The sequence below is a fragment of the Bombus terrestris genome, chromosome 13 (assembly GCF_910591885.1).
Source record: "Bombus terrestris chromosome 13, iyBomTerr1.2, whole genome shotgun sequence".
Lineage (NCBI taxonomy): Eukaryota > Metazoa > Arthropoda > Insecta > Hymenoptera > Apidae > Bombus > Bombus terrestris.
The window spans coordinates 618030-644911 of NC_063281.1; the positions used below are offsets into that span (position 1 = coordinate 618030).

The following is a 26882-nucleotide window of genomic DNA, read 5'->3' on the forward strand; positions in this document are numbered from 1 at the left end:
CAATCGAAATTATCGCTCGCGAGGACCCGGAACTCTCCCAGGCGCCAGAAACTGTCCTGCTTGTAAACCTTTTTTTTTTATTTCCACGCGTGAATCATCTCCCTTGGTACGGTAAATCTTCCTTGTCGCGGGCCCGTGCTATGCTCGGCACCTTTTCGTTTTATGTAGAATGGTATCTTGATCGCAGACCCTTGTTCAAGTAGTAGGAATTTTTGGATTTTTTTTTACGAAAGAACACATGTTAAGGATTTTAGATCTTTTTGATTATTAAAGGGTTTGTTTAAATTAGTTGAGGTATTTATTTATTAGAAAATTACTGTGGATGTTTATACAAATTCATAAATCCTAATTTATAATTAGAATGCGGATATTTATGCAAGTTGTTGAAATATGTATCTTTTCATATTCAATTTCTGTATTACCTACAGCAGACGCGATCCTATTAACCGACATCGACGTAATCTTTTTCTTTTGATTTCGGTCGCGCACAGCGCCTCATGTGTCAGACAGTCTCTTCGTTCCTTTCGATATATTTGTACATATTATAATAAAGTCTCCCTTTCTTTTATAAACTTTGCAATCCGTTAATCTCTCAAAATTATTCGTTATATAAACTATAAATAATTTAACAGGTTATGGATCCAACCATCCTGACAATGCGCAAAATAGTCTGGGAATAAGAATCGTGAAATTTCCGAAAGAGGAGAACCTTCGTTATCCGTGACACACACGTGCTGAAATCGTCATAGTTGATCAGTTCGTCTACGTAAGATTTCTCATTTGTTCAGTGATTCGATATTCAGTATATTAGTTTCACAGTGAAGCGCATATGAATAATTCCACGGAACGAATTTCCGCCTTGGGAAATTCCAGGTGAATACCGTCTTCATAGCGAACGGCGTAAAAGAGATTGTCGACGGTATAAAGACTGAGTCCAGTGAATGATGTAAAATGTAGCCAAGAGACGAGCTGCATAGCCAATGAATAATGCAAAAGTCATGTGTATTATTTGTATCACGATTGAATATTCTCAACTAAAGCATTTAGTCATTTGCAATACATTTACATACTGCTGAAATACGAATGAAATTAAGCAGTATACACGAGCAGAAACCGCTTCTAATAGGTTAGTTCTCATGCAAAAGTTCCAGGAATAGCGAATGGATCATAACGCATCAATTTCCCAACACATGGCTAGAATCGAGAACGTGGCTCGTCAGATGAATATTCCTTCTGAGCAACAAACGTGATTATCAAAGTTTGTCAAAGTTTTCTCAAGGAAGTGTCGCGCATGCTCGTTGCCGATGATGTCATAAGACCTCTTGCTGTCATGAGTGTAAAACACAAACCGTCCATGAAGAGTATCGAGAAATCGAAACGTGACGAAACAAAGAGACAAGATACGAAGGAAACTAAATGCTTTTATTGTTAGAAAAAAGGATATTCTATTAAGGACTCCCGGAAGAAATTAAACCCGTATGAAAATCAAATGGATATATCCGAAAATGTGAGTGCGTTTATTGCCTATATAGAAAAGAAAGGAAGAAATAGAAAACCAGCATCAGCATAGTAATCCCAAAATGTCCGTTTTCTGTGCGGTTTTAAGTGAAGAAAAAGAGTGCTTGTCAGAGATACATATGCATGTGTAAGGTTCACGACAGTGGCGCTTCGAGACACGTCACGTTCAGAGGCATATAAAAAAAGGCAAAATGCTTTTTTCAGAAAGCGGGAATTTACTATTTAAAACCTTTTCGTCGGTTATGCGATATGATTCTATGTGCGTCCTTCTTACAATAGTTACCAAAAGGTAGCTCAAGATTCGGTAGTGCAACGCGAATACAGCTTTTTTGAAAGGACAGCATACAGAGAACATTTATTTGAAAGTGCCTGAAAGAGTGAACTCGAATAAGAAAAATGTAGTTCATGTAGAAATGTAATTTAAATAACACATATTTATTCTGATATAATTACAACTCATTATAAATGAGTCAGATGAGATTCGAAAGAATGAGGTGTTCTTTCTCCTTCGATTCGTTATCAGCCAAGAGGACTCGCTTGAATGTTTATATCTTCGACTCTCGGAAATCGGTCCTGCTCAGCTGCCATCATCATCAGTAATCCATTCAGCTCGGTAAATAATTATATCTCTACCTTTATAAACGTGTTATGTTAATATTTTGAACTTAATCAATCGTCGCAGTGCCGGAATTTGAAATTCCCTGAATTTAAAAAAATTTCCTGATATTTTCTGCAAGAGAGTTACAATTGTTTCCATTTTAAGTACACTAGCATGAAGAGTTTAGATTGTTTACATAATTAAGGATCTTACTCATTTGACTAATTATATTAATTATTTGTCACTATAAAGCTTACAAACATTACATCTTAGATTGTTAACCCATTCTGTAGAAACATGCTATAATTACTATATTTCACATGACACTCTTATTTGGAGTTATTCTAAACAGAATGTTTTCACAGGCTGATAATGATCGATAGAAATTAGTGTTTCGAATTTTATAAATAATCGTGCGATATTTTGAGCTACAATCCCCTAATCGACTTTACCATAATCAGCAATGTACCACAGTACGGTACAATAATTTTCGAGAATCTATCACGAAATTTCAACCTAGAATAGCGTGTAAATGACGTTCGGTCGGTAAATGTCAAAGCTTGTAATCCAATATTTTCGGATGGGATTGTAACCAAGCACCATTACCGGCTGGCTCTTCGGCTTCCAGGAGCCAGAAACGTAGGATCGAACAATGGATACAGGAAATCATAAGTAGATCGAATTATTTTCTTGCGCTCTGTGCATTGACCTAAGGATGGTTCAGAAAAATAATTTAAATTTTGTGATAAGAGCATATCTCTCGATTGGAATATCCATTTCGTGGCAATTATTTATATTTGAGATTCGTATTTTATTAATTATATAAGATACATTTAATTGGGAGTTAGGTAGAAATATTAATTGTAGAAAATCTTATAACAGAACATTTTCTGTTTCATCGGTGTTTCATAATTAGGCCGCGGATTTTTATGCAAATTCGTATTCTTATAAACTTAATTAAATAAATGGAGTCTAAAATTAAATAAATTTATTTCATACACTGGATAATCTAATAAATAGCTACTGCACTTTCTATATTTCGTATATTTTTACATATTTTGTGCATTTTCTGTATTCTTGCAATTTCTAATTTCCTATAAGGACATAAGTATCCGCGGTCTACTTATAACGAATCCTAGAATTCACAAAAAAGATTATATCACAGAACTAAAAATTCTCTGGAAGGCTTTAACTTCGACGAAAACGGTAAACAATTTTGTTCTGTAGCCTTTGACTATTGTTAGTGTTACGTTGTTCATCTTAAAGGTAAGACTCGGCAGAGTGGTAAAGAATGCTCGTTGATCGTATTTTGGTGCTTCACTCCCTTTTTCGGAACACCATCCGGTTTCGAACGTAGGACGATGGGCGGAGGAGGATGAAAAAAAAGCCTGGTCGTTTCGAGCGGGGCCATTTCCTGCACGAAATACGTTAACATTAGTCACGTCTGGATTTCGTACAACGTTTTACGCTTCGGCTTGCCTGTGTAATCGACTGGCTGAACGCATCGAAAGAAGCTTTATCTTGCTTTTGCGTTGTTCGACATCGACTTGCGGCAGATGATTCATCTTCTTCCGCAAATATATAACTTGTGCTTCACTGTCGCGCTGTCGTCTCTTTTGATGTACTGCAGTTGTTTACAAAGTATAATACCATTGTATTTTGTTTATGATTCTTTTATTAAAACAATGGCGAGGAAGAAAATGGGTACAGAAATATTTTCTTAAAAAACGAGGAAAACATCTGTTTCAAATTTCTTTCTGATCCATTCAGATACATAATTCAGCGACAAAAAGTTAGCGTTCTGCGTTTAGTTCCTAATTTTGGGCTACTGTGGAGATCTACCGATAAACCTATTTCCACTGACTAAATCCCTTTTTAAACCTTTTATTCCGATGATATTGATCTTCCGTTTCAAAGTTTGACTCTTTTACAAGGACAAGCGTTTTGTGATCTTTCCTTTAGAAGATTTTCTGATTAACTTTCCATAAACTTACCACATCGATTTTTATTCAAAAAATATTCCGCCAAGAATAATTTCGATGAACCCAGAATTCTTAGCTTCTTTATTACCTCGTTAGTCTTTTAACATACGTGTATCGATAAAGACACGTGCCTTTTGCCATATTCTACATTACCATCTTCTTCTGAAATATGGAGAAAGGATAACACCACCCATCATAAACTTTCCCCGAAATTTTCTTCGAGAAGGGACGATTTAATGTTACTCTCGGATATTTGCCGCTTTTTCGTGGAAATGCAAGGGTTTCGGAAAGAGGGAAAGGATCGCGCGGCGGATTCGTTAATTTAACGGTTTAAAAGGGCATAGCGATCGAAAGCGATGCACGCGGCGCGGCGGCACAACGCCTGCAGGGTGGTGATCCAGAATGTGCAATTTTAGAAAATATCCCGTTTCAAGGAAGGCGGAAATTACAGGGTGGGAAAAGAAGTCCCTAGAACGGTCCCGAAGGGCCGAAAGTCGTGACGCCACCGTAAATGGCAGCTGTCTGTTCCAAAATCTTCGTCGATAACCTCTTTCTTCCCGCTGAATCCACGCGTATCTCTCGCCCGGAAATTCTTTCTGACCAATCGAGTCGGAATTACCGCGTTTAAACACGTAATCGCGTTCGGTGACTAATTTTAAATTGCTTTAATCGTAAGGTTAGGAGAAAATTCCCGTGATTCTCCTGGAATCATCCTGGAATTTCGTCGTTTTAAACGGAAGGACTACAAATAGGTTATGCGAGAAGCTTTTGATATAATTCAAAGGAATCAAGTATAATTTTCTGCCTACATCAAATTTGTTAAACATTAGAATCTAGAAGAAGTTTAAACGACTATAACGAACTAATGTATGTATTATTCATTCTGTTTGCAGATTGAGTATGGTAAATGGTCGGGATGTTGCAACTTTATGACTTTCCGGTCTACAAATGGTGAGTGAAGTTTTAAAAAATACTTGAGTTCTGATATTACGGTGTTTCAATTTGGGAAATTTTCCAGACTCTTTATCATTTTTATGATCGAATTATGAGCATATTGTTTCTCCCATTTCGTATCACTTTTATGCTGCTGTTTGCAGATCTCTCTACTATTTTCGATATCTTTTATCAGATATATTCCTTAGTTATCATGATTCAGTTATTTTGAATCGATAAAATAAATGAAATCTGTTTCTAATGATTTTAAAGAATTAAATAAATCAAAATATCTTTCCCTACTACATATAATTAAAATTTACTTTCTTGCTTTACTTCATACTTGTATTCAGCGGATTCAAATATAGCCTGTATTATAGGTAAAATGATGTAGCTAAAATCTCGAATCAGTCTTGTTGTAAAAGATTTTGTCTGGCTGATCCCTCGATTAATATTCTTCGTGACCTATCGAAAATCCATTGAATCAATGTGTTTTTCCGTTGAATGATTGTAGCGTTGAATAACGAACATCTGAATGTTTCGTTGCGCCAGCACGAGACTTGAATCCCATTAAAGAATCCAAACAAACCCCTTGCTACCCTCTGAAAAACTTCAGTTTTCATAGTCGATTACGAACGTCCGTCCAAGACACAGTCATCCAGGCGCCAAAAGTCCCATTTTTAAGCTAACCAGCAGATACATAAGGATGTCTCGCCTACACGCTTGGAAAATATAGAATGCGAAGAAACGCAGGTATCATCTTACATATTGAAACAGCTAAACGAGACGTTTAAGCTTCCTTGCTTGATCAATAATACATCTTGACGTTTTCGGTTGCTTGAAGATTGGAATCTGCTGCAGCGCAACAATACGATTATAAAGACATTATTTTAGAAATAGTTTAAGGATTTATAAACAAGGAGGACCCAATGACGCTGAATTTTTCGGAATTGGCATACTTCTCTTTCTTTTCTTAAACGCAGCGCCTTTTATCGTTTTATTGCTTGCGAACCGTTAATCGGACAACGGAATGTCGCTTCAAGGCCTGTCGCTACCTGATGTGACCGGTACATAGGGATTAGGCTCCTCTTTCTTCGAAACATGCACTCACTAATTACTTATTCTTTCTCCATTTCGAGAAAATGCCAAGTCAGAAAATTCGAGTGTCCACCGCCAACAACTTGCCTAATTCTAATCATTTTTTCTATCATCAATCTGTAATAGAACTTCAGCAAATAAACACGTATTTTTTCTACAAGTCACCGCGCCTGTCTTGTTTTTTCTGAACTGCCCTCACGCTTTGAAATGGCTCGATTGCATTAAATTACACTTCGATGTAGTCGGATAAAAGTTCGCGTGAACGATCTCTCGTACTACAACAGAATAGTTTAAAATCTTTTGGTGAACTTAGACTGTCGGTTCGTTACGGAGCGATCGTTATCGTCGTCGATATTATTATCTATATTTTTGACAATATTTAAGGTTCTCAACAGCATCGAACGTAAGGGGCTCTTTGGAGTCTAGATCTAGGCGATCAATATATGTACATATATTGTCAATAAAAAGAACCCTGAAATATTAACAATAATATCGATCATACGAACGCTCTTTTAGAGTAATTTGACGCTGTTATTACTATTATAATATCCCAAAAGGATTTGGTAATTGTATAAGACTCTTTCATCATTGCTTCTTTAGTAAATCTATATAATATCACGAACGTAATGTCATCTCTTTTACGCCAACATCATAAGTGTGTAAATTTTCACTTTTTTTATTACAAGAATAAATCGAATGTTTTTTTCTTGTTCTTAATTATATAGATTAAAAAGATGAGTAAATAATGGTACGATTAGTTATATAATGTGCAACCCCATATTTTTTTAATTTTTATAGGGTGCCCTGTATGTCGTTAACCGTATAACCGTTAATTTAAAAACCGTATACTTTTCTTGTCGTATGTTTTAGAATTTTTGTTTGAAAAATTTAAAACGCTGGACTTGTCCATCAATGTGAATTGCATTCTGTAAAGACTACAGTCTGGTGTAACGTTATATCACAAAGAGTAATCGAGGCTTAATTTTTTGAAGATTTTTAATCGTTGCTCCGTTGTGAATATTTCCATTATAAATTTTCAAAAAACAAACATTACAAAAACAAAAATTTAAAACATAATAAGAGTCTATAATGTCTTATATAATCTGTCGAATCGCATGTTCTTGATATTGATATTGATGACATAAGAGAGACTTATATTTAATTGATATAACTATATAAATACATAATTTCATCTGCAAATTTTCTCTAACACATAACGCGTCCAGTACGAATTCGATATACATATGCATATAGTACATATAAGTAAATATATATAGAGGTCGAGTATGTATATACGAAAAAGAATGTGCTTCTGTGTGACGAAATCGATATATACACATGCATATATCGAGCGGCCTACGGCCGGCAAAAAAAATTAAAAAAAATTTCGTCATTGAGGTTGGAATTGTAACGCGTTAACGCAGCATTGAACGCGTTAAGATTCATCCGTTTAACGTGTCTCTCGGCACAATTTCACCATGAACCTACCAGGTTAAACGCTCCTGCTATTTATTACTCTGTCAAGCTGTTTCCATAACTAGTCAGTCCCACGTTAGATTTAAACGTCTATCTCGAGAAAGGGAACTTGGCCTTTTCTAACGTCCCATTAAACAATACCGCGACCATGCAGCCTGGCATTACACGGAACGATCGTGGCGCAGGAGAAAAATTTTCCGAGTTTGCACCTTGCGGTAATTATAGTTGAACGACGAGGGAAAAGGCAGCTTAACTACCGTCGAAGGAGGAACACGCTGCCTTCACGGAGGAGGTCTACTCTCGGGCCTGTAATCTCGAGCAATTACGTAGTTTGTGCACCTCCCATTAGACAGGTTCTACCTAGTCGTGGAGACATCGTGTCTTGCTCCTCTCTGTGTGCAGTGCACGTATAGCCGCCTTGTTGCGTTCGTACGATGGAACAAGTAGTAGCATTCTCTACGAGCTGTATCTAACGATCTTCTATAAGGGAGAGGCAAGACAATGATAGGCCAGAAAAGACACGCGAATGAGCTATACCCGCTTAATTGACGGTTCCGTACAAAGTATAACAATTAGAGACGCGTAAATCAACGCCCACCAGCAAAGTGCGCACGTGTTTCCGTTTAACACGGCGACTGCCACGCGAATTTTCGATATTTTTCCCTGAGAATTGCAATAGATTGAAATATACTATAGTATATTTTCCGAGCAGAATGAATTTTTATCTTTATATTCAAGAAGCGATATGTAAGAAATTTGAAGTATAATAATAGGTCGGTAGTTAATAGTAATAGTAAAATAATGGATATAAGGACATGATAAGTAAGCTGTATGATATTACTTAAAATTATTTAAAATACCGTTTCTTAAATGTAAGATGAAAAATCTATTTGCCTGGAAACCCTTACAGGGCACTGTGAGTTCTTCGCATCGTTGAAAATTGTTTGGTCTATGAAATTTATCTTATTTCGATTGCTCTAAAAAATTGAATAGAACGTGGATTACGGATAACGATCGTGGCAGTCAATGTGTCAAACGTGACGATTCGTGAGGCGATGCGGTGCCTACTTTCGGACCGTTTAGTTTGCCGCCAGTCGAAAGCGCGCGAACCGTTTCGATTTCTTTCTCAAATGTTCCGCCTTTCTTCACCACGTACAAAGACACACGCAGGAAAGTTTCTTCACGAAGAAACTGAGGTAAGCGGTGATATTTTCGGATTTACCAGCGAATAAAGTCCGGGATTTGCGAGCGTTTTTGCGCGTGTTTTTGGGGCAGAGAGACATGCTTGCATCGGAATTAAAATGGATCAACGTAAAACTTTGGGAGATTCGTGGAGGCGATCGTGACCATGAATCTACTCAGGGATCATAGAATTTTTGGGAATATGGATATTTATAAAATACAAACTTTGTAAGGTATTATGAAAATCGTGAAACGAGAGGACGCATCATTAGCGGCATTAATGGGCGTCCATTTTGCGGCCCATTTTGTCCCGGCAGGCTAGAATTATCGTGAGTTCCACGTGGAAGGATGGAATCAGTCTGGGAATAGATGCGAAGGGCAGCGCGCGCGCGCTCGATAATTTCGTTAAGTATATCCCTTTACGGAGGTCGACCAGAAAATGGCCTCCGATTAATTTTTCACGGGACCTTAAGGAGGAGTTGCGTTATTGCTGGCTCTTAAAATAGCACAGGTTGAAAGTACGTTCCGTTGGATGTTTTGTGGATCGTTATAAAATACAACTTATAACTTTATAAAGCTGCGTTCTAATCATTTGAAAAAATTCACATTTCATCATTCAGCTGTAATTATGTAGAATAGAAAACTGTGATGTTTTCTATAATGCTTTAAAAGTATTTTTATGAAAAATTCTTTTTTAAATGAATCGAGCAATAACTATATTAAGATCACATATTAGGATTTATTATAAATCCTAATATGCGAAATTTTATGCATTTATGGAAAATTTGGCAGTGCTGTGTATTTATTACGATAATTAATAATAATAAATAGAAATTAAATAGAAATAAATTCGCATAAATATGCCCACTTTAATTACAAATTAGATTTATGTATTAGGATCTTGTTGCATTTTTTTTTTTATTCGGAAGATCGTTTCAATTCAGAACGTCATTGTTAGGAATTACTAATTACAAATTGTTACAGATGTTAACATAGATTGCTCAATTACCTACAATTCTCAATTTCTACGAATCGAACGATGATTATATTGGAATTATTAGCATTTATGTATTCGGACCTTTATATATTGGTTTCAGTTTAGCAGATCGTTTCAATCGAAAACATTTTCATTAGAGATTGCAAATGTTGCAAAAGTAGACACAGATCGCATAATTACATACGGTTATCAATTTCTATGATTTTTAAGAGAAGAAATTTAAATTAATGAAAAGCTAACTGTAACACAGAGCTCCTGTAATAGTGCCGACCGGTAGGCATACCTGTCGACCAGATTGCTTTTCGTCCAACCGTAAACGAAACGCGTTATTCTCTCTGGGTGCTTGTGCAAATAAAGTACAAACTATAAGCCGAATCGCGATGCAAATGAACGCGGTATCCCGGTCGTGAAAAATTTTTATACCAGCCATGTGTGATCGATCAACCTTTCGCTGCTATAAAGCAAAAAAATACGCAGTTGGTTGCAAGTGCGTGAAATTTTTTTCGGTGGGCGTTATCGAATGCATAAAATCGATACTGTACGTTATATCAAACGTATAATAATAAAGAAAAAAGATAGAAACATGAAAAAAGGAGACAAAAGATAGGAGATGACAAAGAGGTGTCGCGAGATCGGTATTGTTATATGCGACTAATTAAATGAATTGAACGATAAGGAGGGGAAAATGGATAGGGCAGGTGAGGCAACGTATAACCCGCAAAAAAAGTTGGTATCGTTGCTTAGTGACACGTGTGCCATGACACATGGGATCTTTATGATGTCACCCTTTCGTTTTTCAGCTCGATTTGCTTAGGTCTGAGGGGCGGTCTTCGTAAAAAACGCCGTTGAAATTTATACAGCTAGATTTTGTTCTGGTCTGGTAAATATGCAACGCTGTATAACGCGATTTTATGATGGCATATCGCGCTTGCAGCGTGTATGAATTTTATATTGCGTTTCAGACGACGCACCAGGGAATACGATCTCTCGCATGATCGATTCGAGATCGGTGAATTTTTTTTATTTAACATAGAGACCTGGAAATGAAAAATTTTGAATTTTTTAACAATATACATACACATATGCACATATATGATGCGATAAATAAATAAAGTAATATGTTGTTAGATATTTAAAATTTTGGAGAATCGAAGATACAATAGCTTGGAAATTTGAAACTTGAAAATTCGTGAATTTGAAATTTAACATTAGTAGTATTATTAAATAACAGTAAAATATAAATATGTTATAATTTGTTTTATGAAATTTTACTGAAGCTAACATCTTTCAGCAGATTTTCCAAACTTTTAACACACCTACATACGATTTTAACTTGAAAAGATCTCTCCGCATCTATATTCTATTACACACAAAGTATACAATAGCGATCATTAGAATTACAATGAAGAAAACTACCGCATTGCGTCGTTCTCGTTCTAACCACTATAGGCGCGTCAGGATTAACATCGAAATCAAATCCTCTTAGCAGACGAACTTAAAGAACAGGTAATTCGATTCTTTGTGAATTTAAATGATTTATCAGCACGAGACGATCGATGCTTTTCGTGCATAATAAACCGATACGATCGATTAGTTTTCAACCGAAGATATTAAGTTTCTCATTAATTTCATCAGGTAGGTCGTCATTTAACACTACTTCGTCTAATCTATAATCCGATCTGCATATAATATCTCGACTCGTCATTAATATAAGATATATCATCGACTGATTATCGAGTTATGTTGTTGTTGTATCCACCAGGCATTTGAATAACAATATTCAACCATTAGCATTAGACGGTTTAGCTTTTGTGCCACCAAACGAACTGTTATGTAAATTCAACTAGGTTATGACGCGTCACGATATTAAACGGATTTTACGATTCATTTAACCGACTTAACTCATGCTCGGGACGATTGTTGAAGTCACTGTGATATTAAAAATGATGCTTTGTTTCGATTGTTATAACTTGCGTTACCAAAGTGTGAAAATTGGAGGATAAAGAGAGTAACAGAAAAAAGAGATTATGCACTATCGTTTCTTCTTCTCGAATTTTTATAGGTATCTTTTATTAAATTTATTTTTCGGAATATATAAAATTCTTTCTGGTATATGACCTTATATTTCTGATCTGCATGGAAAATAAATTAGAATCAACTTTAGCGTTGTTTGATGTTTTCTGTCAATTTTATTTCTAGTACAAGAGATCTAGACTCCTAAGATATTGCGGTCCAAAATCTTTTTTACTATTATCCGAATTTTATTCTCTCCGTCTCTTAGCCGCTACACCGCATTTGAAACTAAAGTTATCACAGTAGACTTGTGAAATTCAAATTCAAATGCAACGTGTCTGCACCATATAACACTACCTACTCACTTACTCTAATGGAGACAAAATTTATCGCAAAATACGTAAGTAGGTAGAACGGTGCAGCTAGCGTTCAATAAATACAAAATTCACGTCCAATTGAACGCTGATGTTTTCCTTCGACACTCCACTTACTCCCACCCATATAGAATTCCCATTACGATACCTATTCAGGCCCAAGAAAAGAGAAACATAGAAACGATACACTCGCGGATAGGCCATAAACCTCGCTAAATAAAGCGAGTATCGATCGTAAGGTCCTAGAGCAAAGTGGAAGGGCCGCAGGATGTAAATTCTGCGCTAGGAGACATATAGAATTCCGACATCTGCCTTCCTGGTATTTTGCCCTCGACCCGGGTGGCTTTCAGCCGTTCTATCTCTCTATCGTTCACCTTCTATCCTTCGTTTCGATGCCGGCTCTATGGGCCAACGTAGCAAAATAATCGAGAAATCGAGCTCTATTAGCATCGGAAGCGTACTGGCACGGAGCTCAGGAAAAAAGTCGATGGAAAGGGTCGAAATAGCTGCATCGAAATCAGTTCCCTGTACGGGGAAGAAGTCTCTTCTTTCCTTGGCCTCTCTTGTGAGAATGCGGACGGCCGCGAAATCGCATATAAATTAAGCTTTCAACATTTTCGGTTGGACCCTTTGTCGGGTTCGCGGCCATTTTGCTCATGGTCACTCGGGGGAATCAGGAAAGAAATCTAGATTGTGGATGTCGAGAAATCGGGTCGTACCATTCGCTACTTTTTCGTGTCGTATGAATCTAAGTGCTGATAGATTTGAAAATTATAAGCGGTGGGATTGCAAGGTTACGCGATGGGGTTTCAGAGAATGGAAGATTTAGGTGGGATAGGGAATGGCGTCCCTGGTTTTGGAAAATGGAAGATTTTGGTCCTATTTTTAGTGTAATTTTAACAGCCATTTCAACTTTAACGAGGTATGCAGAATTGGCACGACTTTTGTTAATTACGAAAATGAAATAAGGATCAATGTTTTATAATTATGGTCAGCGGTTCATAGTAAATCAGCGTTTCATGTTTATCGTCTTCGTTCAATTTTCTATTCTACGTTTTATTAATTGGACTATGAATCTTTATTTTCATTGATAACTTATTCGTTCGAATGTTAAGTAGAACCATGTAGTATCCTTTACGGGAAGAAAATTAACAAGGAGAATTTCTCGACATAGGAAATTTTCTCTCTCTCTCTAAATTTTTTAATATTTCTAGATATTTCAATAACTATGTATTTTCGTTGGAGATTCTTCAAAATTATTTCTTGCATTATTATTCAAAATCATCGTATAATAACTTTTATCAAATTTACAAATCATTTACAAAGAATTGAATATTCATGGGTACAAAATATAGCAAGGAAACACCTTTTCACAGAAAATAGCGGAGCAGTAGATTGACTGGTCAAACAAAGCGGCTCAACCATCAAGGTCAAGTGATTAAATTTTTTAAATGGAACAAAGAGCGCATTGTGTATCGCGTTAGAGTTAATAACGATCGATCGAGCGATCGGCGTTCCATGTCACGATCGAGGAACGTCGATACATGAGGTTGCTGGCCAGGATATCGCGTGATTACGTAGAAGCCTGCTGATAGAAAACATCTCGATGACGTACTTGAATTCAAAGTCTTTAAGTTCAGCTGACTCATAACAGGTGAACGGTGAACACATGTGTCTTCGATCTTACTAAGCTGCCAGCCTGGCTGGTTTTGAAATTGTCTGTACATCATGTGCCTTATCCTTTCATTCGATAGATTAATACACGTTTCCTTGGTCAGTTGTTTCTCTACTTGTTTAACGAACGGAAGGTGCTTCAAAGATGTAAGAGGACAGCTCGATGCTTAAATGGCAAGTGGAAGCGTGAAGGATTATCGTCTAGTAGTTAGTACAGAGGGAGCATGTTGGTCTGTAGTCGGCAGTTTATGTTAATCTATGCGTAATGACTGTATTTTTTAATTTATGTTACTTTTAAGGGGGTGTCCTGAATTAGAATGTTCTAAAACAGCATCTTTTTGTGATTCTTTTAGAAGGGAAAGAAAGAAATGAAGTTATTGAATTTTGAGGTATGGTTTTATATATATTTAACGAATAGAAAAAATTTTTTTAAAGTAAAAAGAAAAATTATGACAGATTTCTAAGCATATTCATGGGCTGCAGTTTTTAATCGGCGGGAAAGATCCACCTCGTAATTCTTGACCGAAACAAAAAACCAAAAAAGGATTAAATTATTATATATCTTTCTTCTCGATGAACTAAAAAAGTTCGTCAAAAAGTTTATTGAAATAATTGTTGTAGCACCTTAAAGTTTATTTTTTCCTTTTATAAAACACATTTTTTCTTTAAACCCGCCAAAATTTTTAATTTCACACTATTTTCTGACTTTTTTTTAGTTCATCGAGAAGAAAAGTATATAATTTAATCCTTTTTTGGTCTTTTGCTTCGGTCAAGAAGTACGAGGTGGATCTTCCTCGCCGATTAAAAACTGTAGCCCATAAAATAGACTTAGAAATCTGTTATAACTTTTTTCTTACTTTAAATATATGTAGTATCGGAAAAGGATAGGATTAGGATAATTTAGATTTGTAAAATTCTCCTAATACTATTTATTTAAGATAAATAAAAATAACAGAGATTAATTGGACAGAGAACGATAAATGTTCAACTTGAACTAAACGCAAGAATCTTATTCTACTCAAATCACTCTCGCAATTCTATAACTCTAACAATTCGATCTCTCTATAATACTAGCAACTGAGGCAACTCTGCAATTCTCACTGACTTTCCCAACTCTACAACTCTACTCTTCGGCTTCTCAACTAACACTGTTTTTAGCGTCTCTTTGTCTTTCCCCGTCCTATCGGACACGTGTCCCGAAACGCCTGTGGCCAGGGTCACGCAGGTCTTTTCCACGAAACTGTTCACTCTCGCGACATTGTTCACGGTTCGGCCGATATCTTAGGGCTTTTGTCCACGATACTACATATATATAAAACCATACCTCAAAATTCAATAACTTCATTTCTTTCTTTCCCTTCTAAAAAAAAAATCACGAAAAGACGCTGTTTTAGAACATTCTAATTCAGGACACCCCCTTAAGTGAGATTCCATATTACAAAGAACGATAGATTGTTGTGTTAGTATTCGATCATTTTAATTTCTTTTTAGAACTTTAATTTCGATTTTTCTTTCTTCTTAAATGGTACCGACAAAATGGTACAATGAAATTTCCGTGTCATTTGATATTGTGATTTATTTTATAAAGATTGACAATTTCAATAACGAGTTCAATCATCTTCTTAATTAGCAGATTAAAAAGATTATTACGTCTTCTTTAAAAAATTTAAAAGAATAGTAATTCGAGTGCAATAGAATTTTAAGCTATGTTAAATTTGAGCATAATTTATAAAGAATTTGGGAAAATATCGTGAGTACGTTGCTGCAAGATATCCAGCAGATTGGAAGGTTTTTGTTTTCTTCTTCTTTGCTGCCATACACATTGTATTCGTGACTTACCGATGCAGCCTGCATGACTAGCAGCGAACCCCTCGTAATGCAGGTTAATCGATGCACCGACCCGTGTAAAACACCAACAGGAGAAGCTGTGTTATGCAGTAGACACAACAAAATGCAGTCAACGGTGTTTTTCTTATGTAACCATTTCCCTTTTGTTTCTTCGTCTACATATTTTCTGTTTCCGAGTTGGCACGAGTCTACTTGATCGTATGATCTTGGAACTCTACGTTAAATTTTTATTCGAAGATTCTTGTCTTATCCTTTTCTCTAAAGTAGTGGAACATTAATCATTAACAGATCGTCTGCAACGGTAGTCGTCGGTAATTCATTAATTTTTAATTTTAATTTAATTTTATTAACTTTTTAATTAATAAATCAGTATAATAATATTAATAATTTAGTTTTGTTAATTTTTTTGGGCGGTTAAAATAACAAATTTCACGAATCAAACAATTTTCAACGATATGAATGACTTAGATAGTATCGTCAAAGAAAAAGTGCGCAAAGATAATATAATAATTTGCAAAAGTTGAATGTTATGGTTTAGTATACTTCAACCTATCGTAGCTTCCAGGGTAAAATATATGACATTCGCGCAGCAGTCGCGTGATAGCGATTAAGTACTTGAATATAGTTTTAGATGGAAAATTATTTACGTAGAGTGATTCGTATGTTCTTAAAGCGCGCTCGAGGTCAGAAAGCGCTTCGTTTAGTATCAGAAAATACATGGATTAATATAATACATTATGATACATAAAGCTTCGGTTCATCAGCATAAACTCAAGCATCTGCACGCGATCGTTTTTTCTATAAAAGGAAGCGTAACTTTATCGGCAGAAGGGTCATTAGAAGCATCGACAGGAGGTGTTTGGATTCGGTCGAGATTCTTTATGATAGTCGAGCACTCATGAATTTTAATATTTCATCGAAGCAACCCTTTTTCCGTGGAACCATCATCAGAACGATTCAACGAAACTCGAATATCACGGTGCCATTATAATTTTCGCGCATTTGAATATCAGCTCGTCGTAAACGGGAGGGTTTGTAAGATGTGCTACCTTCGACCAGATGTCTTTTTACATTATTGGATCGTAATGACTCGCGAAAAAAAAAAATGGTATAACTAATGAAAGTAAATTCTGTAAGAAGGGCGCAACGCGCTCTGTTAACGCTTTATTGTGTCTAAACGGACGAAATGGTGCCATTAAAATTTCCTGCATCCTTTACGTTCACCCTAACGGATACATACGAAGTTTATTAGTGCAAGTCACTATGGGAAGACATCCAGATTGTTGGACAAGTCAGAATAAGAGGACAAACGTTCGACGATCAACCTTTTCTCTTATTTATTGATTGATGGCTTGTAAAAGGGTCCCTATTTTGTTGGGATGTTTAGTCATGCAGAATAGTAGCTGAGGACAATGTTCCGTTTATGTATGCTCACGGTTTTTTTCTCGAGCAGTAAAAGTTTCTGGCGAGAGTCGAATCGTGTGTGCGTAACGGTTGGATACTTTGGTATTGAAGCTTAGGTTGGCGATTGTGAAAACAAATTCTTTTTTCTTTTTGGTGTTATTAAAAATTATTTAATTGGAGCCATAAGGGAGAAATACCTAACAATGCATTTTGATCAGGTTGGCTGCAATGGCCAACAGTAACCATTACGTTTTACTAAATTTTTTAAAACGAATAAAATAAGAAAAATTGTATGGACGAACAAATTTTCAACGACGTAGATGATTACGCGTTAGATAATATTGTCAGAGAAATGGATGCACAAGTGCGGTATAATATTTTGCAAAAATTAATATTTATGGCTTGGTATATTTCGATTAATTGCGATTTCCAGGATAAGAAATTCACGTGGTAGTCAATGCGTTAACATTACTGTTGTAACAGAGACAATATCGATGTATCGATTCATTTTCGTAATTTTTATTTTACTAAAGTCTCTAACAAATTATTTGATATCCGTAATAACACTTCGCGCAATAATTTTTCAAACACGCATCTAATTTACCAAAAACCTCTTTCTCTTCTCGCAAGTCTTTTATATAGCCGACATTATCTATGGAAAAGTGCAAATGCAGAAATCGCTTGTTCATAAATTAATCGAACCACACGACGGTATCGTTTTACGAAGGTGTCAAGTACATCGTCCAGTGTTCGAGTGTGGCGCTGTACATATACATGCATGTATAATAAATCTGAGGGAAACTGGCGGCTTGTTTGGTTCACCATAAGAGATGGATATGTCGAAAATCAGCTATCAACAGGGCCATCCTAATTCACCTGTTCTCTCCCTGTTACACCCTCTTTACCCACATGTGTGCATGCGTACGTTGTCTTCCATAAATTGGCCTTTAACAAAGCTTCTGTCCATGGTATGCATAAACAGGCGAAAGAAGAGAAGCCTCTCGCTCATCTGCCGACAAAAACGAGAGCGAGAGAGCTTTAACCATAATTTAATAACCGATTCGGCCTTTTAGTTTTGAGACGGCCCGCGAACAGAGAAGGAGAATAAAGAGGCCCCGTGGTTGCTGCCGTTGGAAACAAGTTTAAAGCCTGAAACGGCCTCATAAATAAGCCCCGCCGGAATTACAATAATCCGATCCAATTAAAGCGGAAATTTATAGTCGCAAAAAGCGTAGACGCGTCCCCCGCCAGCGATTTGCATTTGCAAATTTGCAAGCGTAATTTCGAATTTGCTTAATAGCCCCGCCGTTTTCAATCCTTTCCCCCTGCGTCTACGACATCTACGTGTTCCTTCTTGGTTAATCGCGCGATAGATTTCATTTTCATACATCGTTATATTATACATTCGTCGATGATACGTGCACTATCTCCTATGTATGTATAGATATCTATATATGACGAAGTAATGGGGCATGTTGAAAAGAAAGAGAGAAAAGATCACGCTGGGCTCAACGTCTTTGAAAAGGGCCGACGTCCATTATGAATTTCATACACTGACCTTCTTTATGCTCGTTTTATGGAGCGGCCCCCGTAACTTTCGACCATTTACCATACCTTGCTGCAGGTAAAGTCCACTCGATACTCCACCTAGACTTGGCTACTTTTTATGAGGATCTATTGCTTTACCGGATAACGTCTGATTGATTTGATTCGTTCTTGTTAAAATATTTAGCGTACAAGTGGAATTTTGCTTAATGAGCTCGTAACAGAAACGTTTAGAATATACTTTAAATTTTATTTCGGCGAATAAAAATTTGTTTTACAGGTTCCTTCAATTTTAGACAGCTTTCGTTAGTTCGATACGAACTCTCTGTAATTTTCTACTTTGTCGAGATTTGTCAACATCTCCATTACACCAATATGAGCTCCTTTCTTTCTCAAGTCTCTTTTTACTATATTTTACATTGATCAAATTATGATAATTAAAGGTTACAACTTTTATTAAAAGTATCTTCTCAGAAACGATCCTATACTGGATGAACCACGAAACGTGATCAGCTTACATAGATTATTCTGTTCTTAATCGATCGAAAATTTGTTTATCATTACATGATTACACGATTCGAAGAGAGTCTTAAGATGATCGTGATAAATTTTTTGTCGACCCCGTTTTCGGAGTTATTAAAGTTACCTTTATATTTTCATATTAGATGAACCTATAATATTTTTACTCGTATCTTTTAGCTGATATTGGAACGAATTCGACAAATATCGTAACAAATACCTTTTTCCATCTGAACTGAAAAAAACGTAAAAATGTCCTTTATCTTAATTTAAACGATGTTTCAATAGCGATATTCCTCGTAATAAGATCATGCAAAATTTGTTCAACTAGATTATTTTTTAAATGCTCCTTTGCTTCAGATGGAAAAAGGATATTTGTTCTATGATATTCGTCGAATTTCTCTTAATACCCTTTGAAAGGTGCGTGTAAAAAAATTATAGGTTCATCTACAGAAAAGTGGAGGTAACTTTGAATACTCGAAGGATTAAGAAAATATTTACAACGATCGCCTTAAAGCTCTCTTTGAATTACGTTATACCGGACAAGAAAATTGTCGATTAGCCCGCTAATAGCAGAATAGTATAACGCGTTTCGTGATTCAGACTGTATAAAATTTTCCAAATAAAGAAATTCAAGTGAAAAATCTTGACGATTGTCTTACTACGATCGTGATCGTCGATGTCGGAGCAGGCGCTTAAAAATAACGCAAAATATTCACCCGTTGGTTGGCGTCCCGCCATAATATTCGATGAATCGAAACCAGATCTAACAATCATCATCGAAGAGGCGGTTGAGCCGGTGCCAAATTCGCAGGGCCCCTAAAATTTTCTGCTCGGCCATTAGCATAAATTACCAGCATCAAGGTGACCGGCCACGAAGCCCGTTATTCCACTCGCGTAATCCTGATCGCTAATGTCATACATCCTGTTTTAGAGGTGTTGAAAACGAGGCCGCAAGGTGGTCAAGTACAACGAAACAACAGAAACCTGCTCGAAATGTTGGGATATCAGTGATTCGTGTATTTCTAGTCTTAACTGCGTCTAAACGGTCGCATCCAACGAATATTTAGGGGACTAGTAATTTTCTTCTTTTGCACAGGTGTACCAGGTTTTTGCTGTATTGCTAAACTAGTTAATAATTTAAGTTTAACTAGTAATTCCTGATCCAACTTGTGTTTTAAATTTCAACTGTGAATCTGAATCGATTAGTTTAGATGACGTATTGAGGGAAGTAACGGTATTCGCGTGCCAGGTATTAGAGTAGTACTTTATGATTGTGCGAAATATTTCATAATTTTTAAATTTTCGTTATTGCAAACATCCGCGTTTCAGAAATTTCACTTTCCTAAATTTCTGAATTTTCATGATTTCGAATATTTGAATTTTTCAATATTTCGATATCTCAACTCACACATTTACTAGTTTTCAGATACAATATTCCAAAGTCCTAAATTTTTAACTTTTCCATCGATTCAACCTTTCCTTTAAAGCTTCCCCTCTCCGCAAAACAGTGATTATCAATATGTATTCATTATTAATCGTCTCATTTCCTCAAATAATCGTTAATTCTTTCTTAGTTTCATAGACAATGCTTTGTAGCATTCAACAATCAGCCGTAAATCGTGGTTTTTCAACGGTATCAAAAATTTAACAAACTTTCGTGGTTTTATCGAATTTCGCGAAGCGCGGTTCCGTGAATGTTATTAAGTGTCTTGTAAAATTAATAGCCGCGACAATGCGCCGTGTCACGCGTCCTTTAGTGAAAGTGATGAAGACTAGCGAGACACCGAGTGGAACCGTGAAAAATTGCTCGTCAACGAACGCCATGACGCGACGAGCAACGGTAACCTTAATACTCTGACAACTTTTCCTCTGCTTTCGTCTTTTTTTTTTTTTTTACTGACTGTTCTCGTCCGTGAGGTCCCATCGTTTCTGGGCCGATTGAGCCGTCGTCAGCGAAAGCGCGATATTTCACCCGGATGGCAATCGATACGCGATTATCCTTCAAAGGTCAACCTTCAAGACAGCTTTTTGAAAAGTTGTTCGTATCTTCATCTGGTCGAGGTAAAAGCATTCGATTTTTCGCGGTGTTTGCGTCAGACAGCAGATTTCCTATCTACTCGTCCACTTGGTAAAGAGATGGGCGAGTCTGATTGCGATGGATAATCCTGTGTGCTTTTTCAACGTCTTACTTTATCTGATTGCGAACGAAAAAAGTGCTGGCTCGTGCATTTGGATAGCTTTTGCTTCTTCCAGACTTTTAGACTCTTCTTCAGTAACGATAATCAGCTTTTTGAGCGTAGGATCGTTCGGGATGTTGCAGTCAGGTCTTAAACGATTGGAAATATTAAAAGGCGAAAGTCTGTAGAAGCAATTTATACAGACAGGCTCGCGAGAATACCTGAATACTCGTAGGAATCTTTCTGAATACATTATATGCGTTATACGGAACATTTTGAAGTCCAGTTAGCATTTTAACGAGACATGTATATCTATATATATATATACCTACTGAACATATAAATATGTATATATATTTTCCCACTGAATATAGAGGCTTATCAATCTGCGTAATTGATTGATTAAATATTTATTTCAGCAAAATATATATGTGGATTAATAAACGTCTATATTCAGTGGGACTATCTTTAACTCTTATTATATATTTGATGTTATATTATATATATGAGTCATTTAATGTAAAAGTAATATAAAAATAATGTAAAAGTGGTGCACGTCGAAAAACTTGATTATTGAATAATGAGGGACGAAGAAGTCGAAGTTCTGTTAAATGCAATAATGTTAAGAAATGTTAGTTGTTGTGATATATATCACAACGATATATATACATATTGTGTATGATAGTTATTGGGTCTCATTCTAGTGCTAATAAAATTGCAAAATGTTTTATATGGCATATACAATATGGACATAAAAGATTTCTATGGTACGCGTTGAAATACTGTCGCGGGCCAATGTACATGCAGTTACTCACATTAATATTGTGACACAGCATTATCTCTGTATCGTAAAGGATAATTTAAATATCGTACTTGTTCTGCGAAGATATAAATCATTTATCGTAGCTCAAAAATACGTAAAGAATTTCATTCGAACAATCTTATTTTTAGGGTAAAGACTGCATAATTTTTAGTATTAATCGTTGCAGATATCATTAGAAGGTACGAAAAAAAGACCATCGAATTTAAGAAATAAAAGGAGCGACCTCTTTTTTGTTAGGATTCTGTACAGTTAAATATTATTATCAGGAAGGTATTGTTTACGTATTTCAAAGCTACGATACACAGGTGGTTCGTATTTTCGTAAAATGAGCAACATGGCATTAAAATTATCTCCTCTTATATAAAGGAACAAATACAAAGATAGTGCTGCATCCGAATATTAATGTAATAAATAGTAAGTGTAGATTTTGATATTTAGAAACGTACGAAGACTGTTCTCGTGATCCTCTCATGATTGGTTATCGCCTAGGGAGGAGAAAATTTCTGTAAGAACATCAGACATTCCAACCGAAATCACTCGGAGAAAGCGCCAGGTTACGATCAACCCTATGAATTCAACGAGAATTCCGATGTGACGTTGGGCTCGGCCGAATTCTCTTGCAATTATGCAAATATTTGGACGGAGCACCGCGCGTTTTCTTTTAAAATCAGCGAGATTCGGTCCGGGGACACATTGCTGGCCGTAATCGGGGGTAATTTCAAGGAATCGAATAAACGACCAGGCCTCGGCGAGCGTTGAATAATTGAAACGTTTGTTTGCATATCGCTTTGGCCCTTTGTTCCATCCCCTTTGTCGCGTATAATTCACGCGGCTGCGGTGAAACAGCGGTGGGTCGAATTCGAATTCCAGCAGGGCGAGAGAGAGGTTTTACCAATCCCTTCTTGTATTCCGCTTTCATTCCGTGAATCGGAATCCTCAGCGTTTCAGGAACTCGAGACGATTCGCGGAGCCCTCGTGTAACGCTCGTTACGCTCCTGGAATAAAATGCTCCTCGAGGAACAGCTCTCTCTTAAAATGGTCAGCCATTGTTCCTGGAGGCCCTTGGACGTTGTCGATGCTAAAGGGTGACCTTAAATCTCGCGTAATGCGCTCGTTGTACATGTACACGCGGTCCTCGTGTCCCCCCTTGTTAGAGACAACGAAGAAAAAGAGGATAACGTGGCAGGCCGATTCGATTATCGCAGATCTATGATTTTCTTGGATCTTTGCTACCGAAAACGCGAAGAATTAGTGTCATATATGACATTAGGGGAGTTTATTATTGACGGACTGCAGATTTGTATAGTATCCATCCGTGGAAATTTGAAGGTTCAAAAATATAGAGAATGCGTATAATACACAGAAATTTACATAGAGTGGACCATTTAAATGGCAGCATCTAAATATCTCCGTTAGTAATGGTCGTACGAAAAAAGTCCAGATAAAGTGATACTTGAAGGCCCACATGCGACGAAGAATGAATCAGGATAAAATATTTTCAATTTATTTTTTATGAGATGTAAAGGTCATTGTCGTTTTTTTCAATGAAGTCGTATATTCTCTGATATATTAATCGTTTAATACATAGATCTTGGCATTTTCTACGAGAAGTTATTAACCTACTCGTGTCGGAAAATCATTAGTGTTTAGCAAATAACTTAACTTTTATTTTATGAAACCTATTGAATGGAAGGCGTCTTGTCAATTTAGAAGAAAGACGACAATAACCTTGAAATCTAATAAAGGAAATAAGTTTTAAACAAAATTTCGTAAACAAAAATCGTTAATAACGGACATACATACATATTTAATTGTTATCATTTTATTGCCCCACCCTATGCACAAGTATGCAAACTATTATATCTATTATAATATTTAACAGATAGAACAATTCTCTAGCGAAATTTCAGTTTTTTAATTATATCCACAAAGATATGAATTTAAAAAATATCTGCAGCTTATTATTGCATTCTTCATCTGTTTTTTTATAAGAATTTATAGGTTATGGAATAATTGTGAACGTTTTGGTAAATTTTTTGGATGATTTTATAAATTGAGAATTAATATGGAAATTAGAAAATTAATTAATTAATTAGAAATTGGGAATTAGAAAATTAATTTATTAGAAAATGCCAACACATGTATTTCTGACGATTAATGTTCTGTTTTAATTGGGACATCGGGCAATTTATAAGTGTTAGGACAGAATAATTTATGGACTTGTAGACCTTTTCGTGGTTTTATGGAAATTATTATTATATATTAATATTCATTGGACATCTGAAGTCGAGATCAGGATTCAACAAGTTTGATTAATAGAGTTTATTTATTCTCTATATTTTTGATCGGATTTATGGGTTGGTTGACGTTCGAGGATATAAAGATACTTGATGGGACACCATGCATTATTGATTTAGCTTTTGTGATCGAGGACCACTCTATGTCTTGTAGAAATTTATGGTCGAAACGGAACTGTTTATGAATTTTACATTCGAAATCAGAACCTTGATAAAATATCCAATTCAAACCATTTATCGATTTTTACTCGACTAATTCTTCGAATTCAAAATTCGAATTACCTAAACTTTACGCATTGTAGAGATTACTTAGCTGCGTTTACCATCATCAAATAAACGAAAAGAATATAGTCTTGATAATTGAAAGATCAGCTGAGAGTAAAAGGAAAATAATCAAGTTCGACTTTTAAAATTTAGAGACATTTGGCGGTCTGTTTCCTTTTCGTCGTTCCATAGGATATAGAGTGTTCGACTCGAACCGCATGGAGCAGCTGGTGAAGAAGCTGAGTGTATCTGGAGCGATCTAGAACCTGGAGATCCAGGATCAAGATCGAGCGAAGATAGCGGCAGGAAACCCCGCGGATTATGCGTGTACGACGTGCTTGTCGTACGGCCGCGTTAAAAGTTTCTCATTGTCCTGGTTATTGTGTCGCTTGTCGTCGATTCTATTCCAAAGAAAATATTTAGCCGTTATTTCTCACAACACCAGACACCTTTCCGCATCCCTCTGTCACATAGTTCTGACATCTCAGAGAACGGGAACGTTGCTGGAAATACGTTCTCGCGTCTTTCTATCTTTTTGTTTTTGGAATTGTTGTTAAACTAGAAAATTTTTTACTTTTTTTACACGTACATATCTTTGTGACATTTTACGTAACGAAGTATAAAAATAGTTTCTTTGAGTAATTAGTTATTTTATGAACTTTCCCCAAACAAGTTTGAATTCTTTGAATCATGGAGATACTTGTAATACGTCGAACATTTCTAGTTTTAGATTACATTTCGTAGTGTGTAAAAACTGGTCTAGTTTTGTTATCAAGGTTGATCGTTGTTGGTAACAAGGTTGGATGAAAATTGTTTACAATGGAAGATTTAAAGCATTCGCATTTTAAAAGATACAAATCTTGAAAAAGAGAACTTTCACGTGTACTTACTTATAGAAATTTCAAAGTCTAAAACTTATCTTCTCAACTTGCACATCTTTTAGTAGGAAATTCGACAAATTCTTTACAAATCGTACAGGTTTGGAAAATACGTTTGGATAGAATCGATTTTCAAGCACACGCATACTCCATAAAACTTGGTATTTTGTTCGAAGTACGCTGGAAAGTTTCTGAAAGTTCGTAAAGGTGGTATGTAATACGAGTTTCGTGCGACACTTCTGAGGAAACGGGGTCGTGAGATTCCGCGTTACGTAAACTTGGTTAAACCGTAGCACTCTCGTTCCACGCTTGCCACTCTTGCCGTTCGACAATTTTTACGATCAGCCGTAAAGGCACGTGCTCGTCTCGAAGAAGATTTAAATTTCCTGACCGAAGGAAACTCGCTGGAAACCAGTGCGCGGTTTTATTTCGAAGCATAAAACTTGCCCCTAAAATTTTAGTTGGTCGATTCGTTTCTTTTTACGACGCGTACGTACCACCGTGACATCGCTTTAATTGCGTTTCGAAGGAAATACCATGTTTCTTACGCTTTTGGGCGGTACCTTCCTCGCATCTGTGCGATAATTAATTCTATCGGAATTCGTGCACGTGTCACAACGAACTTAGTGCGCGTTGAAAGTATGGAACTTGTACGATTTTCATATTTTAGGATTACAGAACATGAAGTATTCCAACAATTTTATTTTAGTTTATAATTTCGTGATGTTGTTAATGATTTAATAGCTTTTGGTTGAAATATCAAAATTGAGAAGTATAGGGGTATTTCCCATCTTTACGATCGTTCGTAAACTCGGAATTCTTACAGCGGGAGTTTATTTACTTCTCTTAGAAATAATGTTATAAGCAAGAGTTACGTTCGTAAGGAGGAATATATAAAATATAAATCGAATATTAAAAGATAAGGAAAGATTTTATTGACCAAACGTAAAACAAATTTGAAATGAAGCAAAAAATTCGGGAAGTGAAAGTTGATAAAGCGAGAATTATATATATTTTCGTTCTTCAATGATCTAGAAGGAAGATAAATTAGAACTAGAAGAGTACCACTGGCGACGTACAAAAGTGAGTAGCAATACGTGAATAACTTTGCATGATGTACACAAGACATGGTTTCGTTAATGGTTTTGAGATTTTTGGATTTTGCTTTCGTTATTAACGATAAGATAATAGTATTTCATGGCAAGGATGACGTTGCAGTTTATAATATCTCATTCTTGAAAGACCCATGAAATCAATGAAATTAAGCAGGAGATATAAT

General features: G+C 36.1%; 1 protein-coding gene across 8 annotated transcripts in view; it reads left to right on the plus strand.

Annotated features, from left to right (window-relative positions):
• The first annotated feature begins 474 nt into the window (after window positions 1–474).
• LOC125386170 overlaps window positions 475–26882 on the plus strand; it is a 241613-nt gene continuing 215205 nt past the window's right edge. For 3 of the 8 annotated variants that reach the window (XR_007226076.1, XR_007226078.1, XM_048411239.1), the window contains exons 1-2: window positions 484–2131; window positions 4992–5049. Coding sequence is in view for 4 of the 8 variants with exons in the window: in XM_048411239.1 (XP_048267196.1) it covers window positions 2060–2131; window positions 4992–5049 (130 nt within the window). In the remaining 4 variants the exon portion in view is untranslated. Of the gene's footprint in view, window positions 2132–4991; window positions 5050–26882 lie in introns of all 8 variants that reach the window. The other 5 variants (XM_048411238.1, XM_048411240.1, XR_007226077.1 and 2 more) reach the window with 3 other exon arrangements.